The 17,742-nt window shown below is 44.3% G+C and overlaps 1 protein-coding gene across 1 annotated transcript in view; it reads left to right on the forward strand.

The window, feature by feature from the left end:
- The window catches only part of tshz2 (teashirt zinc finger homeobox 2), a 41,114-nt gene extending 28,370 nt beyond the window's left edge, over nucleotides 1-12,744 (forward strand). The window contains exon 2 of the mRNA XM_076983926.1: nucleotides 8,964-12,744. Coding sequence (XP_076840041.1) covers nucleotides 8,964-11,992 — 3,029 coding nt within the window. The 3' untranslated portion in view covers nucleotides 11,993-12,744. The remainder of the gene's footprint in view (nucleotides 1-8,963) is intronic.
- The last annotated feature ends 4,998 nt before the right edge of the window (nucleotides 12,745-17,742 follow it).

A 17,742-nucleotide genomic window follows, 5' to 3' on the forward strand; every position in this document is an offset into this window, starting at 1 on the left:
CACGTCAAAGTAAGGGTTTAGGAAATGACTCATGCTTTTTCATTGGCTATTCAGACAAAAGAAACAGGGATGGAATCCACGTTTTTTGACCAAGCCCCTAGCTGTACTTTCTAGACCACCTTCCCAGCTGAATTATTTGCGAGGTTTAAATTACAGCGTGGCTTAAACTTCAGCGTGTACTCATCGCTCTAAACGGTGTACATGGGAGCGCGCTTTCATGGAAGTGAAAAGTTAACTCCAAAGAGGACTGGCAGTTTCGCTCAGGAGCTGACGCTTCTCAGCAGGAAGCCTCCTGGCCTTTCACTCGGGTGGCTTTTTCGTTCTAATCAACAACTCGATATCAACGCCACAAAATATCCGCGAGTGTCAGGAAGGCAATGTTAAGGGTGGAAAGTTTTTTTTTCTTCCCCCTTTCCCCAGGAATGAGCTTGCCAACCCATCTCACAGTTTGGGCAGGCACTGTGTGCGGGATGGCCTGTCACCGAGTGACAATGCTCACCAGGCGAATCCTGAAGTTAGCGCTTTCGCGGCGACTAGCGGCTCCTAATCATTGCGCTGAGGACGCTTGACAACAGCGCGCGACAAATTTGCCATTAAAATGAATGGCAATGGAGAGGAGAGTGTTTTTGGAGGCAATCTTTTCCCCTTTTTTCACTGCGTCTCCCTCGCCGCCTCACAGATTTTATTTTTTTATTTTTTGGCGGGAAAAGCCTCCATTCCTTTTCATTTCGTTCATGCCACCAAACAGCCTTTGGTGCCTCTCTGAAAGTGACAAGACTGCGATTCTGTCGCAGGTTTACCGGCGAGCATCGCTGTGTTTAACGAAGGCAAAGAAAGTGGCAATTGCCTATTAACGAACTTAAAATGCAATAAATAAATAAAAAATAATAAATGCCGAAAATTGAACGGAAATGCTGGTCTAACGCAAGGTGGAATCTAATGACGCTTTGTAGAGAGCTAGAGGAGGATTTGGAGTGAAGAGGAGAGAGTCAGGATGCAGATTAGTTTGAATAGAATTCCACCACCACCACGAGCTGACCTCGATGAGACATTTTGTGACCTGTTTGAAGGTGGTAGTAGAGTACAGTGTCTGCAGGAAAAGACTGGACCGTTGGCTCCTTCCTCCTACAGCGCCCCAGCATTAACCACTGATTCCTGTAATGGTGGCAAGACAGGCAGATGTCAAAACTTACACAAAGCTGTCACTGCTACACAGTGTGAGAGCGATTTGCTTTAGCTCCCATGGACCTGTGGCGTGACAGCTAGCACCCCCACAGAACCTTTATCATAAATCAATTAATACTTACAAATTGCAGGAAATTTATGAATCTGCTATCTGGATAGATGAAGGAAGGTCGATTCCTGTGTGGCGTACAGAGCTCACTCATACCCCACTTCTTTGTCTTTTCTGTACATCCAGACCTTTTTATATGTGTCAGGCAAGGTGACTGAGGAGAAGGCCACATGAGGGCTTTGCTCATATCAAACGCAGAGGACAGAGAGGGGGCGGGGTGGGACAGGGGTGGGGGTGTCCCAGTCGACCCGCCTCCACCAGCAGTCCCCGCCCACTTCCTCTGAGAGCTCGCAGAGAACGGCAGCGGCCGTCGTGAAGCCTCACCGCGGAGCGCAGGAGCGAGGCGGAGGCCAAACGCTCGCGAGCCGCCGCCTTGGATAATGTCAAGCGCACACGCTACGTTACTGAATAACTTAGCATGGCGGATGTCTTCAATTCGTTCCTGAAGCGTGGCTTTCCTCATACGCCCACAGTGTGTGCTCACGAGGACTGCAGCACAATAGCGGAGCAGGTGAAATCCGTAGGTAAATGTCAAGTGGAGCAGCAAACTGAGCTCGGCCACACTGAGGCGCTTGTGTTGGTCTGATCCTCTCGGCGGGTGTCGGGGGGGGGGGGGGGGGGGTATTGTAAACTCAGGGCAGCTCAGGGGGGAGTGTGAGTGGGCTGTGGCCTCCTCGCTTGGGGGAGGGGGGGGGGGGCTAATCTGGTGTAGAAGAGGTTGCAGACCTTAAAAACTTTCTTCCCTTACCATTCAAACATTCCTGAGTGACATTTGATCAGGGAAACGGAAAGCCCAACAAGACATTAAGCTTACAATAGCACCTCCCCTTTTCGTATGTCTTGGCAGCAACATGTGTGAGGGTGTGGGAGGGGAGAGAGGGTGGACACTAGGACAGTACGGACTCCTAGGCCTCCATGGGGGGGTGTGTGGAGAAATGGTCCGCCCCCTGTGCACGGAGATTAGAGGCAGGGAGCCGGCTCAGAGGCAGAGTTTATGAGACGTGAGCCCCCCTGAAAGATGGATTGTTTGTGTAGAGTTTGAGTAGTACACATAGATCCTTTTGCAACTTTTTGGAGTTATCAGACTCCGTATCAGTCGGTTGTCATTTACAGTTACTGATTCAGTTTAGACTGAGTAGGGCATGTTCCCACACAGGCCTCGGGTTACGGTAAAAGAGAGAGGATTTCTAGATAAGACTCTTCTCCCATACTTGTGCACAAACAAGTCCTGCAGTCAATCAGGTTTTGTTGATTGTTTGTTGGTTTAGCTGTGGTTTATTTCAAATATTCACGTGCGTGTGCACTTGTGTGTGTGTTTGCGTGCATGTATGTGTGTTCACATGTGTGGGTGTGTATGTGTGTATCTTTTATTAAACAATCCCCCCCTCTGTGGCAGTGCAGATGCCCACTCTGTTACAGGCTGGCTGCAAATGTCCTCCCCATTGTAGATGTCCGTATAGAGACGAGGGGACCATCTCCACAGCCTTCCACTCCCACCATTTTCAACCACAGATGGCAAGTGGCACCACTGGGATTCAGACCTGAGCCCACACCTCTGCTAGACTGGCTGCTTGACTCAGTTTCCCCTTGGGAAAAAGCTTTTTGCTTTCTTACAGTGCAGCTGTAGGGGATGTTACCCAGCGTGCATAGCTGCAGGTCCACAATTGTGCATACCTCTGCAGCTTTCCTACTGTCTTCCTTGAATTGTGAATCTGAATTTGATTATACTAGACCATTAAATATTTAACGCGTGGGCGTATGAAAGCCAGACATTTATCTGCATGAGTAGCTCATGTTTAGTGGAGGACATAATGCACTTTAAGGAACATCTTCATGCATACAGAAATGAACTCTAGTCTCGCACCTGGCTCCCAGTCTCGGTGCGGGATGAGGTAGCGGGAAGCCGCTCGCTGGGTAGGTAGAGCTGCCTGCAGCCGCTCTAGTCTCCATGCGTGGCTCTGGGGTTCCAGAGCAGCTCACACAATACGTCCCTGTGCACCGCAGTGGATGGAAAAGGCTAAGAAATATTCATGCTAATTGCGTTTGAACGATCAGGCCTTGTCTAGATCTTTCTGGAAGACCGTAAAAACGATTCTGAACTTTATAAGTGTCACCTAATCTTGACACTTACCTGTGCTAGGGGATGTTTACACAGCTTTGCCTTTCTTTCAGGGCAATATTGGCAGATGGCTTAATTGAGGATATTACAGATTAACTCACGTAATGTCAGCAGACAAATTGTACGGACTCCTTGCAATAGTTTAGATTGATTTACTGAACAGGCAAATACCCAAGTTTGGCTTATTAATTATGGCAGTTTGAAATTTGATCAGGAATATTTCAAAATAAGTCTTGGGGGTAAAAATGAAAACCTCAGCTGGGAAGTTTTTATTGTGTGTGAGATTTAAAGTGTAAGAGAGGAAACTCTTCTCTCAGACGCTGCATTTTCAAAGTCATTTCTCAGTACTGTAAAAGCTTGAATTTACAGCCTTTTCTTTTGTTCAAGTGGACAGGAGCGTTCTATTCTGCCTCTGAGTTGTATTATATCCCCACATAAAACACAGGCGCTGATTACACAGGCCCAGTAGCTGCAGTCCGCCTCTCTCCCGCCGGTGGTGTTCTAGCGTGGAGGGAGACTGACGCGGGCCGCAGTAATCGAGAGCTTCCCGACGACGCTGCGATTCATCAACGTCTCCTTGTGCTGCGGCTGCGTTTGCCGTAAGACTCCTGAACTCTATATAGGGCACAGTTGGGTAAACCCACAGTGCTCGTGGTTGTCATAGCTTATGACAGGAATCAATAGCCAAAGCGATATGTCCAACAAAAGTGTGCTCGTGCACGCCTGACTCTAGCACAAGAGTCCGGGCTCGGTGCAGAGAGATTACGCCACTCTCCTGGCCTACGGTGTGTGTGTGTGCGTGTGTGTGTGCGTGTGTGTGTGCGTGTGTGTGTGCGTGTGTGTGTGCGTGTGTGTGCGTGTGCGTGCGTGTGCGTGTGTGTGTGTATGTTTCAGTGATGTGCGTGTGTGTGTGTGTGTGTGTGTGTGTGTGTGTTGTGTATATGTTTCAGTGATGCGCATGCGTGCTGTATTCTTATGTGGGACATAAGAATTTTCCTCTACCTCTCTCTTTCCCTTCCTCTGTCTCTCTCTTCCTCCCTCTCTCTCTCTCTCTGCCACTCTCATTCTCCTCCATCTCTCTCCTTCTTTAACTCTCTCTCTCCCCCCTCTCTCTCTCCCTCTCTCTCCCTCTCTCTCCCTCTGTCTCTCCCTCTGTCTCTCTCTGTCTGTCTGTCTCTCTCTCTCTCTCTCTCTCTCTCTCTCTCTCTCTCTCTCTCTCTCTCTCTCTCTCTCTCCCTCGCTTTAAAGCATGGCATAAATCCAAGAGATGAAAATGTCATGGAGCAGGTTCATTTTGCAAAGAGGTTTTGATTGCCATGCGCGTGTAATTGATTGTCCCAAGGACAGGGGGAAATCTAGAAATGTCATAACAGCCTCTGTTTAGGTCGCTCCCACTGCTAGCCAATCAATGGGAAGTAAAAAGAGCTATCGATTGGTGCGCGGCGGGGGAAAAAAGTGGGGGGGGGGGGGACTGCAGCTTGAGACGGGCGTGCGGGCCATGGCGAAAGTGGCCCAGGCGTACGGACCTGTCAGCGGCACCTCGGAATTAGAGCGTCTCCTGTGAAGATAGTGTTACCCTCTCGGATACTCACAAAGGGCCCCGGATACTGCAGCTGTCTCCTACCTAAGTCCTGACTGTCCATGTTAGCCAGGGCTGATCAATGACAGCGACGCTGCCTCTGCAGGGATAAATGTTGATGTTACGCCACCGAAATGCTAGTAGGACTAACAGAAGGGCACTGGCACGGTGGGGGTGCGGGGTGGGGGTGCGGGGTGGGGGTGCGGGGGGGTTGTACAGGGGGGCGTTCAGGGCTGCGGGGTTTCACAAGAACCGCAGCGGTATGACACTTCATGCTCCTTAAATTAATACAAATCAGACCCTAGAGTGGATGTTGACAGACAGACTTACACCACACACAACTTTGTCTGTCTGGTCGAGAATGATTGGCTAACAATGGCGTATTTCTTAAAGCACGGGAGAGTCAAAGTACCGACCACCTTCGGGGGAGCGATGGTGCCGAAACGTGACTAAGTCACGTAATTCTAAGTCACGTAATTCTTTGCACTTCCATAATGTTTGGGCAAGAAACGGCTGGAGTGAAAGTAGCTGTTTTGTCTCTGCTGTTTTCAGGGGGTTCGTTTAAAACCAGAATCAATCAGGGTTGAATGGATGCCTGGTATGGAGCCATTTTGGTTGGCCTATTAATATTACAGCCTTTTTTTTTATTCTGAGTGCTGTGAAGTTAGATTCAGTAGTGGGACACGAAGCTGTTTGCAATTTTCTTTCTACTATTATTATTTTTTTAAACATCGTTAGTTGTCTTCTGCTGCTCTATTTAAAGGCAGAATAATTTCAGTGTTCGACATTCTGAACGTACTCCCAGCACTCTTAGTGGTGGTTTTCCCCCCAGAAGAAATGATAAGGATTGTGCTCACATTCTTTTATCTGTCACACAGCAATCATTAATACATTTGTTAGAGTATAGTTTCTGGTTTGATGAACAGAGTGCTTCAAAATGGCTGACACTACTGGCCAATACTTCTGCATGCACTTTAATGTTCTTTAATCAAATTTACAGTAATCAAAGTGGACTGTAAAAAAAGTGCCAATTCAGCTACTGTTTGTGTGAATGAGGCGTGAACTGCATAGTGTGTGAACTGCATAGTGTGTGAACTGCATAGTGTGTGCTCTGCTCAGCGCAGTCATTTGGCATGTGACCAACTAGCTCGCGAAATCCAGGTCTTGTTATGCCAGAAGTCTGTTCCAGTGGATTAATGTTATAAACACTTCAAATGGCTGATTTATGATGGACACCCTAGGTTTTCTGACCTTTGCATGTCCCTGTCTGAAGATATAAATTTGTTGTGACACAGATTGGAGGGTTTACAGGAGTTTATGACATGTTAAATCTCCCAGCGCGTATGCCAGTCCCTTCTTTGGGAAGCCAAGTTGGACCGAAGGCAGACTTCTCTGCTTTGAAGCTCCCCGTGTAGATCGTAGCCTCATATGATCATTGCGGCCGATAGCCGTTCCTCTGTTCATACAAGGATAAAGCGCGTGGTGCAGCTACCAGCAAGCATTTATGCACCAGCAAGCATTTAGCCTTAATTAAAATAATATATATTGAACATTACTAAAATGAATACAAATGGCTGCTGTCTCGGTTCAAGTTATGCTTTACTTGTTTTATTGACTTTAACATCAATAATATGGTCAGAGCGAGGGATTTGATTGTAATTGCCCGGGCTGTAATATTGTGTCCTAATGTCGCTGTAGTGGTTTATGCAGCAGCCAGGCCTAACTCGTAATGTCTTAAGGGGGCGTGCCCTTCCGTTTGATCCTGTATTCCGGAACACTGCCATTTGGCAGAGATCAGAGGCTGGCATACAGGACAGCCCAGGAAGGGAAGGCTAGGCTTGTATTAAGGGATTTTGGAGGGATCTGGATGCCTGAGGTTCATTTGTGCTTTTTAAAATACAACACATCCAGCTCAGAAGCCATGATTCAGTGCGAAAAATACAGGCTTCTTTTTGTGTAGTATTAATCATAATTTTTTAAAGGCTAATTTAAGTCATACCATCATGAATGCATTCTATATTAATGGAAATTGTTACATTGTTTGGTATTAGATAAATCAACTGCTTTTTGAAAGGTTGAAGATTAGAATGTAAATTGCTTTAGATTCACTTAAACTGCAGGTAATAAATATCTGCTTTGGTAGAGCCACATTGTCAGAACATATAATAGTTAATAGCAGTTTCTTTAACAGAGATAATTTGTCTTTAGTCTTATGTTCAAATGCACGGTTATATGTTCCATTTACACACAGAATCTAGATTAGAAATACATAACTCAGTAGGTTTTTTCTTATGCGACTCTGGTCGGAGTGAATGGCACCAGAGTGCTTTTTACGCCTGCCCACTAAACACTTATAAACAGTTTTGTTCACGCCATCATATATTAGATATACTCTTAAAAACACAATGAACATGTACAGGTATGCATAGCCATTCCAGTCTGTGTTGTTACACTTCAAAGACTGCAGGGAACGAACCATAGTCGGTCACTTCATATCCAATACAGTGTAGCCACAAAGAGCTCCCAAATGTTTTTTTTTTTTTTAAGGGATAGGCTTTTAGTCAACGCCAGCTTTAGTATTCTTTATCATGCATTATGTCAGTACATTTCTCATATCAGGTGGCACCTGGTTTGTAAGTGTAAAGGCCAGGATATACCAGGCTGCCTTCTATAAACACATCCGTCACATTACTGTCCCCACTGAAGTCATGGAAAAGAGACACAAGCCGGTCATAGTCCATAGCTCTTCTTATATGAAATCTATATATACACCCATTTCAATACATAAAACATGACTCTCTTCTCGAGTACGGGGAAAGAGTGAGTGTGTTCCAGGAGGCAATCACCAATCTTGGTCAGCCATTTGAAAAATCTTCATCGCAGCAGATCAAGGTCACTGCCCATTGGGAGTCTTCTTGCATGTGTGAGGCAGCCCCCCCCTCATTTACGGGGGCCCCGTTCTCTAGATTTGTTTTGAGAGTTTGAATCCTGTTTCCATCTTCATCCATTAGCTGGCAGCGGTTCACCTCCAGGCCCCCTCTTGAGGCACCTCTGAAATATTGATAAAAAAAAGTCTTATTTTCAGAATCCAAAGGCTGAGGACCTAGTGAGGTACTTTTAAAGCTCACATTCAACAGCTCTGCACATTCAGTGTCTTGTGTAACCGAAAAAGGAATATTTACTACACAAAATGTTACTGGTCCAGACTGACCAGTGACGGATGTAATTGACTCAAATAATTGATATGTATTTACCATATTAAAAATGGAGATGTTATGCATTGAAAGAACAAAATGATTTCATGTGTTCCATAATGTAAGTTTTCTTTTAATGAAGATTAAATGAGTTTTAAACAAACTATAGTTCTGATAAACACCTTCTAGGTTGTTCCTTGCTGCTCTTTACTTAAACCTGTCACCCTTTATTGTACTGATTCTTTAAAATGAAAGACTTTATGATATTTAATTTTAGACCATTAATCTTCAAAAGTGCAGAATGACTTCACAGCATTTCACAGCAAATTTTAAATTTGGAAAATTTTCATAACGACAAACGGAGCTCTGTAAAAATTGCAATATGATTAGACAAAGACTGAAGTTTTCATTTTGTACCAGATTATCAGGAATTTACATTTATCACTTTTGAATAGATCTTTTGTAATAATTTAGAAGAGGAAAGCTTCGAAGAAATTAGACTGCTGCCAAATGATTTCTCTGATCATCCTTCTATGAGTGGAGGATCTTTTCTGAAACAAAGATACAACATAGGTTTCCACAAAACGGAAGAGACCGCAATTTTAAACCATAATAGTAGGATGTTAATATATTTAGACACTTTGGTATAGAATGCCCAAATCATACAAATACATGTGTACACATATTAAGACATGTGTATCAAGTCTTGAAATCTGCCTAGTATAAATCAAGTCAAAGCTGACAAATGTTTGTATTTCTGTTTTGCTTTTTTTTCAGTGTATGAGCCAGATGAAGATGTTGGTGTCCCTGAACCAGTTGAAGAGGAGGAGGGAGAGAATGACATGGCAACAGAAGAGGAAGGCTCTGAGAAGACCAGCCCCAAAATTCCAGAGGACAAGGAAATGGACAACAAAAGCAGCTACAGCTTCCAGAACTCTCCTGTCAGTGTTTTGTCCAACCAGGAGGTTGAGCTGGAGTCCCGTTTCAGTGATGGCAGCGACAGACTATCTGACTTCAAGACATCTTCCCCACCAGAGAGCCAGAGGGACAACGAGAGCCACGGTTCAAAACCGAAAGATGACATGTACGGCAGTTTGGAGAAAATGAGGGCTGCTTATGCCAACTTCCTGTCAGAGTCATACTGGACAAACATTGGACTAGACTTGAAGGTTGGCAATGCTGGTAGCAAGGCGAAATGCGACAGCACCAACGGAAGCACCAAAGGCGATTTTGACTGGCACCAGGACGCCCTGTCCAAGACCTTGCAGCAAACTCTATCCCCAAAACCCACGTCAAAGCCCAACCTGTTCAGCTCAGTTCATCTGTACAGGCAGAGCAGCAAAGCGTGTGGAGGTGTCTTCACAGGGGCCAGTCGCTTCCGCTGCAAAGACTGCAGTGCAGCATATGACACCTTGGTAGAGCTGACTGTCCATATGAACAAGAGTGGCCACTACCAGGATGACAACCACAGCAAACAAGGCATCGCCTCCACTTCGTCCTCCAAGAACCGTAAGAGGAACTTGCAAGACATGGAGGGAAAGGAAGATGCTCAGAAGGTTCTGAAGTGCATGTTCTGTGGCCATTCGTTTGACTCTCTCCAAGACCTAAGTGTCCACATGATTAAAACCAAGCATTACCAGAAAGTGCCTTTAAAAGAACCTATTCCAGTAATCACTCCGAAACTAGTTCCTCCGGCAAAGAAACGTGTGTTCGAAGCCACAAGGCCTTGCTCTCCAGACTCAACCACTGGCGCTACAGGCTACAGTGAGGCTCAAAGGTCAGCTGGCCTGGCAAATACTCCAAACAACCGATATGGATATCAAAACGGTGCTAGCTACACGTGGCAGTTTGAAACGTGCAAATCTCAGATTCTGAAGTGCATGGAGTGTGGAAGCTCGCACGATACTCTTCAGCAGCTCACCACTCATATGATGGTTACTGGTCACTTCATCAAGGTGACCAATTCAGCTTCCAAGAAGGGTAAACAGTTAACTCTAGATCCTTTAGCCATAGAGAAGATGCAGGCACTGGCAGATCCCACCGCTAATGAATCCGAGGGAGAGAAGTCCTCGCCAAAAAGCACCGCATCTGGAGAATCGGAAAAGGTTCACCAGAAAGAAAAGAAACCTGACCAAGCTGAAGAGGAGAGAGGCAAGGATGATCAGCAGGATGGAGCAGACCAAAAGCCTACTGATGCTGGCTTTAAGTATCCGTATCTTCGGGAGGAGGACTTGGAGCAAGGAGCCAGTGGAGGCGGTGACATACTGAAGTCTTTAGCTAATACAGTGGCCACAGCAATCAACAAGGCTCAAACAGGTACGCCCAGCTGGAGCGCTTACCCTAGCATCCATGCAGCTTACCAGCTCTCGGGCGTGATCAAGAACGCTCCTCTGTCAGCATCTCCCCCCATCCAGATTAAGCAGAGTCTCAACCATAAGCTGAGGCCCATTGCCCCCAAGGGGAAGTTTTATCAGGGACTTCGAGGACTCGAGAGTTTCCAGGGACATCACAATCCGGACATCAAAAAGGAGAGGGGTAGTGCATCCGATGGCAAAGAGAGTCGGAGCAGTAAGTTTGATCTGGCAGAGAATGATGACAGTGATTGTCAGGACGATTCCTCTTCCTCTTCAAAGCTTGATGCAGACTGTGTAAGTGAAGGGAATGACACGATCAAAGAGAAGTTGAGCCCAGCTTTCTCTGACAGAGCCAACCCGTCACCCAGCCCTCCTGCCAGCAACGGGCACAGCAGCTCCTCAGAGCTTGTCAGTGATTCCCAGGAAGTCCTTAGCATAAACCCTCTAAGTGCACTCCAGTCTGTACTAAACAATCATTTGGGGAAAGCAAATAAGCCGAGACAAGAGAGGGACCCGCCTCACCGCACCCAGTCCATATTTTCTGAGCTGAGCCAAGGTGTAGAGAAACCAGTCTCTGTTCTAACGTCCTCGGCCGTCATCAGAGCCAGCAACTTCATGTTCACGAATAACGACCAGCCAATAGACTTAACAAAAAACAAACACAGAAAACCAAGCTCCTCCCTGTCATTACAGCCCTCTACCCCTGTGCCACAGAAACACGCACTGTCTGACATCGCTGACATGGTGAAGGTTCTCCCAAAAGCCACAACACCAAAGCCCTCCATCCCAATGAGAGTGCCTGCAATGAAACTGGAGTCGGATGTGAGGCGTTTTGAAGATGTGTCCAGTGAGGTGTATTCAGTCCACAAGCGTAAAGGTAGGCAGTCGAACTGGAACCCTCAGCATCTGCTTATCCTTCAAGCCCAGTTTGCTTCAAGTCTTTTTCAGACCTCTGAAGGCAAGTATCTTCTCTCTGATCTTGGTCCTCAGGAACGGATGCACATCTCCAAGTTTACTGGACTCTCTATGACCACCATTAGCCACTGGCTAGCCAATGTTAAATACCAGCTTAGGAAAACAGGTGGGACCAAATTTTTGAAGAACATGGACACAGGCCATCCGGTCTTCTACTGCAATGACTGCGCATCCCAGTTCAGAACGCCGGCTGCTTTCATCTCACATCTTGAATCTCATCTTGGTTTCCAGATCAAAGACATGAGCAAACTGCCAATTGAACATCAGACAAAAGTTTCAGAGCCTGAACTGGCAAAGGTTTTCAGTGTCAGACCAACAGAGGCCCTTGTGACCGAAGAAGACGTAGACTCAAAATTCAAATGCAAACTTTGCAGTCGGACATTTGCCAGTAACCACGCAGTCAAACTCCACTTGAGTAAAACTCACAGCAAATCTCCTGAGAATCATTCACAGTTTGTTGAAATGGACAAAGAGTAGTTTGATTGGTTTTTACTACCTGTAGTTTTGTTGTTGTTAAATAACTGTAATGCTCTGCTTTTACAAAACACGGGTCTTTCTTTCATAATGTTTCAAGTAGCATTACGTAGTATGCTTATACATTTTAAATGAATCAAGTTTCCTTATATTAAAGAAGAAAATGGTCACACTGGCTGGATTAGAAGGAAGTGTAAGTAAATACATTCTAAAAAGATACTAAAATTAATACATTGACATAAGTCTTTGCACCCTGTTCAAATGCATCACCAGTAATTAAATGTATTACTGCTTGAAACATAATTGCTGTTTGCATGCAATAGCTCTGGCTATGACTACTATTTATTTGTATGATATGGCAAGTTTTAATTGTATTACTTTTAACAACAAATTGATTGATGCATTAACTGTAATTTTCAGCTTCAATGACTCACCTGAATGAACATGCAAATGTTCAAACAGGTAGCCAAACACATCAAAACATTTACCGAAATGTACAGTACATTGCTCTGTAAAATGTTTGTGTTGCAATGATAGAACAGAAAAGCACTTTAATAAATGTTTAATCACCAGTTTAGGCTCAGATTCAGTGTGTGAGCTAACAGATTTAGACAGGTTTGACATAAAAATGTCTCACATCATTGTATATATAGCATTGCAGAAAAAAAGTGTCTCATCAGAAGGATCATAGTGAGACAAAGGAAATACTGCACCTTTTATACCAGTACAAATAAAACATTAACATTTTTTCTATATGTCTGGCTGTGGTTTTTGGACATTCTGCAACAAAGCTGCCAGGTTATTTTCAAGTGAAAAACATAAACGTTGTGCAGCTGATCTCTGAAGATATACAGAGCAGTCTGATCTACAGGACAGTCTGATATACAGGACAGTCTGATCTACAGGACAGTCTGACAGGGTAACCTGATCAACAGGACATCCTGATCTACAGAGCAGTCTGATCTACAGGACAGTCTGACAGGGTAGCCTGATCAACAGGACAGTTTGATCTACAGGATAGTCTGATCTACAGAGCAGTCTGACAGAGCAACCTGATCTACAGGACAATCTGATCTACAGGACAGTCTGATCTACAGGGCAGTCTGACAGGGTAGCCTAATCTACAGGCCAGTCTGCATGAAGTCCGTGAGTTTTGTTGTTCTGTACTGCAGCACATTTGATTTGAAGTGAAATAAGGGATTTGAGTAAAAATGCAGAATGTCTGCTCTAATTTAAGGGTAATTTACATGTATACAGGGCGAAGCATTTAGGAATCGCAGCCCTTTTTTATTCTTTAGTACTTCCATTACAGGGCACCAGGACTTCGAGAAAACCCTATAGTGGCATATGTCTCTATCGCACAGTTCAGGCAGTAATTGATTGCAAAGGCTTTACCACTAAGTACTAAACATGACAATTTTATTTATATTAATTTGTACAGTGGTCTGCTGAAATGCACAGGACTGTGTGTAAAAGGGCAATAATTGATATATGGATTAGCCAGTATTAATGTAAAATCCGCACTTTACTCTTTGTCTCCAGTTTGTCCACATTTATTTAATATTCTTTACCTCTTTCTTCCTTTTTCCATTCTTTTATATTTTTTAAATTAATAATGACCATGGATTTTGCACCATTACTGCACATGCTATGAATTCCAGCAATATCATAACAATGTGAAAGACCACCCCTCATCCTCTCATGATCTGGAACTATTAAAGAACAATTACCACCTAAATTCATAAACATTTTATGCTTTTCATTTCTTTTTACCCAGCAATCAGGTCCTCAAATTACTGCACCCTATCATATCCGTTTTATAACTGGCAAATGACATTTGATGTGAAACTGGGAAGAAAGCACCTGGGTACTGTGGTGATTTGAGCATTCTGACACCAACTTGCCCTCCGCTGTTGGAAATGAGGCAATCACAGTTGTTCATCACATGACTCCTAATGCAGTTATAGTGCTCAGCAATAATTCTACCTTGCATTTATAATTGCAGGCATAGATCCCACACCTCACTGCACAGATTAAAGCCATTAATTATTTAGTGCCTTGCCACACTGATGGGTCCACAATTCCCTCTGTCGAGCCTTTATACTTTGGAATATCAACTTCTTTCAAATGGAGGCCAGGGGATGATTTAAGATATGGTTGAATAACATGACAAAACGAACGCGATATTCCAGCCATTTGTGTTTCTTAATTAAAATCGAGAGTCTCTGAAGTGTCTCGTCAAATGGAAGAGTACCGTGACTACTGCAGTAAGTCACAGGCGAGTCATTTGGCCTCCGTGGTTAATGGTGAAATGTGAAATGACCATGCTGGATGGGCACATGCAGTAAGAGGGCTTTTTAAATGGGTTTGGAGGTAGCAGCTTTGTGTCAGGGATTCACATTAGGCCAGAGAAAGAAAATCTTCTCATCAGTGTAATCAGGACTAGGAAATTAGCTGTTTCTAATATTAATTCAGGCCAATAATTCAAAGTCATTCGAGATTTATTGCCACATTAAAGGCGAGCTTGAATCGGATACACAATCATGAGTTAAAACAACCCGACAATTAATTAATTGCATCTTGTACATTTACACAGGGCTTGAAAAACAAAACAGCATGCAAAAAAAACCCAATAAAATAAATATATAAATAAATTGCTGATTGGGATACTAACACCATTCTTATGTTATTGTCTTAACAAATAACCCCATTTTTATTAGTGTTGTTTTTTTTTTTTTTTTTTGCGAATCTAATCTTTGGATCTCTAAACAATTTGAGATGATGCACACATGAATCTTCCTCTTCAGTGTTTATGATTTTAATAGATTTTATTGCAAATGGATTCATGTAGATGGAGATTATTTTCAAATACTTAATCCAGCAAATGTGCTGTACCTTTCTTCTCCGTGCTTCTGTGTATCAGTATGTCAGACTGCCACCTGAAAAGTGTCAGTCCTCCACCTAATTAAGTCACAGTGCTGGGAAGGGCTGTGTGCATCTAGGCAGTCATTTTAAGCCACACCGAAATAAAGCATTTAGCTGCACTAACTGGACTGAAAATACACTCAAATTTATGAGAGGGGGGGTGTCAGGAAGCAGTTAAGTGTCACATGTCAAATGAGCAGCAAAATAATAGGGAGAACCCAGAGGGCTGTATGAACCCGAATTATTTTATTAGGACATTTCTATAGCTTTTACATATTCTCTGAGACAGATGCAAAATTGGTCATATTGTTTAACCTCAGCTGTCAGTTACTCTGAGCTTTTCTCCCTTCACGCAAACTAAATATTCTCTCGTCATGTGTAGGCCACAGAATATTTTCTTGCATATTATGGATTTAAGTTTACAGATCTCACCACTGCAAATCATTTTCAGTTTCCTTGTCGTGGACGTTGTGAGCTTTAAGCATCCAGACGCTTCACACCCTCCTGAAGGAGCGCGCAAACACGCTCAGCGTGCTGGAAGCATTTCAGACATGTGGGCCGGCCGAGGAGGAAGATGTGGGGATCGTTGCTGCAGGCCCGCCAGATGGCCCGCACTACAGCTTTAGGTCGGTGAACTCTGCCCGTGTTTACAGGGCAAGGGGAATGGCTGAAATCTGCTGGAGTCGTGGCTGATTCATGTCACGGTGAGTGGCAGATAACCCGGGGGCCGCCGGCCCGACAGCAAGGGCTATTACAGCCCCACGCAACACCAACACCCCCCCGGCCTGCCCTGCTGCCCGCACGGAGCCCGCAGACGACAGGAGGAGAGTGGGCATCACATGAACCACATACACACACGCATGTGCATGCACAGTTTTTGTAGCTGTGCTGTATACACAGCCCCTGGACAGGACTGTCAAAATAGATTGAGATATTCAACCTCTGTTAGCCATGGGCTTCTTACATTTTAAAGCAGATACTTGATGCTTTTGTCTAAACAATATTTATGTCCCTGTCTTACATGTATATAATGTAAGACCTATTGGACTTTTTTTTTATCACACATTGATTTATTAAAAACACAGCTTTCGGAGTAACGATTTAACGAATCGAATATAAATTCTGCATGCTGTTCGAGGGATAATCCAAATAATAGAAAGTATTATGGAAATAACTGATATTCTGGTCTGGCTCCATGTAAACAAGTAAATATTCGATGGGGAGCGTGTGTGCTTTGCTGGGGCAGACGCAGTAGGCAGAGTTCCTGGCTGTCTGTGTGTGTGTGTGTGTGTGTGTGTGTGTGTGTGTGTGTGTGTGTGCTCGGCAGGCCAGGAACAGCTGGAACGGAGCAGGGAGCCAGAGCTCAGCATGGCAGCCATGATTGTGCTGACGACGTCAGAGGGCCCGGCTGGGAGACGGGGGTCCGGCGAAACAGTGTGCTTCGTAGCTCTCAAATTTGGAGGGTGTCAGCATCAATCGGCGCTAGCGCTGCGCCCCGGGGCGAGGCACTCCGACACATCTGAGCGGCGCGCTGATGACCTGCTTGTAATCGAGGGCGAGCACACCCCTCCTATCACCCCACCCCCGTTTACACCAAGACAGAGAAATGAACGTCCATTCACAGTGTCATTGAGGTGTGTATTTGAAGGATGCCCAACCACCTTGGCCAACACTAGGCTTTCTTCATGGCATACTGTACTGATTGTAGGCAGAACATTGCTACTTCAAAGCCGATGCCTGTTGCAGTACCAAAACACAGCCTGTAGGTTGCAGTGATTCCCGGCTGGAGCTTTTTACAGCTTGCTGTCACGTGCAAGCCTTAAATACCTTGTGTGGAAAGAAGAGGCCCTTCGTCATTATCCCAAGGCCCAGAAAAAAACCCTTTAAAGGGATCTTAAAGGGATCCTCTGCTTCCTCTTCTCTTTCAGCCTCACTTAAAATACTGTTATAGAGGCTCAGTGTACAGTTTAATAGTTTGCTTCTTGACTTGAGAAGTAAAGCAATGAGACAATTTTTTTTTACATTTCCTGCTCTCTGCAATTGAGCTACAACACCAGGAGAAACTGTGTAGAATATAAAACTCGTAATATATATATGAAATGCTGTTGTGTTGATATGCCCATATCTGATAACTAAAACTGTGTGCTAGGGGGGTTGCAATTATTTTCATCAGTTTGTACGACAGATATGTTCACAAGATAAACAGGATCTCCCGAGTTTTGGGGTTGTCGACATGTCTTCTTGAATTTCATCAAATTAATGAAACTGCACCGCCCATGTGCCACATCAACAAGACTAATTGTCATCTGCATCTTTCTTTTAGGAACGATAGGGCATTTATTCATTTTATCGTGTTTAATGTGCCTTAAAATAGTAGCATCTGAGAAGGGAAACAAGGAAGTATTGCTTAAAATGGTGGGGTTTTTCGTATTCTCATATATAGATCAGTTTACACTGGACGTCACGGTACCGTTACTGGGAATAGTGGTGACAGGGAAACCAAACGGAGTGAAACGGCGAGATACAGAAGAACGACAAATAACGATTTAATGCTGACGTATGCCAGAGTAGGAATGACAAAACACATTACCTTTATTTTTACAGAATACCATCATCTAAGACCCCTTTAAACAACCTGAAGTTCAAACCCAGTCATGCACCTGGTCAGCATATTTGTTTAGAATCGCCCTTGTATATTGAATTGAAGTCTTTATTTGTCATACGCAGGTTAACAAAGTTCAACAATGAAAAACTGACAAAAAAGTTGCGTTTTTCTGCACTTAAAAACAACAAAACTCACGGTTGTAAGCAATGGTTTGTCTAATTTC

The sequence above is a fragment of the Brachyhypopomus gauderio genome, chromosome 21, assembly GCF_052324685.1.
Source record: "Brachyhypopomus gauderio isolate BG-103 chromosome 21, BGAUD_0.2, whole genome shotgun sequence".
Classification (NCBI taxonomy): domain Eukaryota; kingdom Metazoa; phylum Chordata; class Actinopteri; order Gymnotiformes; family Hypopomidae; genus Brachyhypopomus; species Brachyhypopomus gauderio.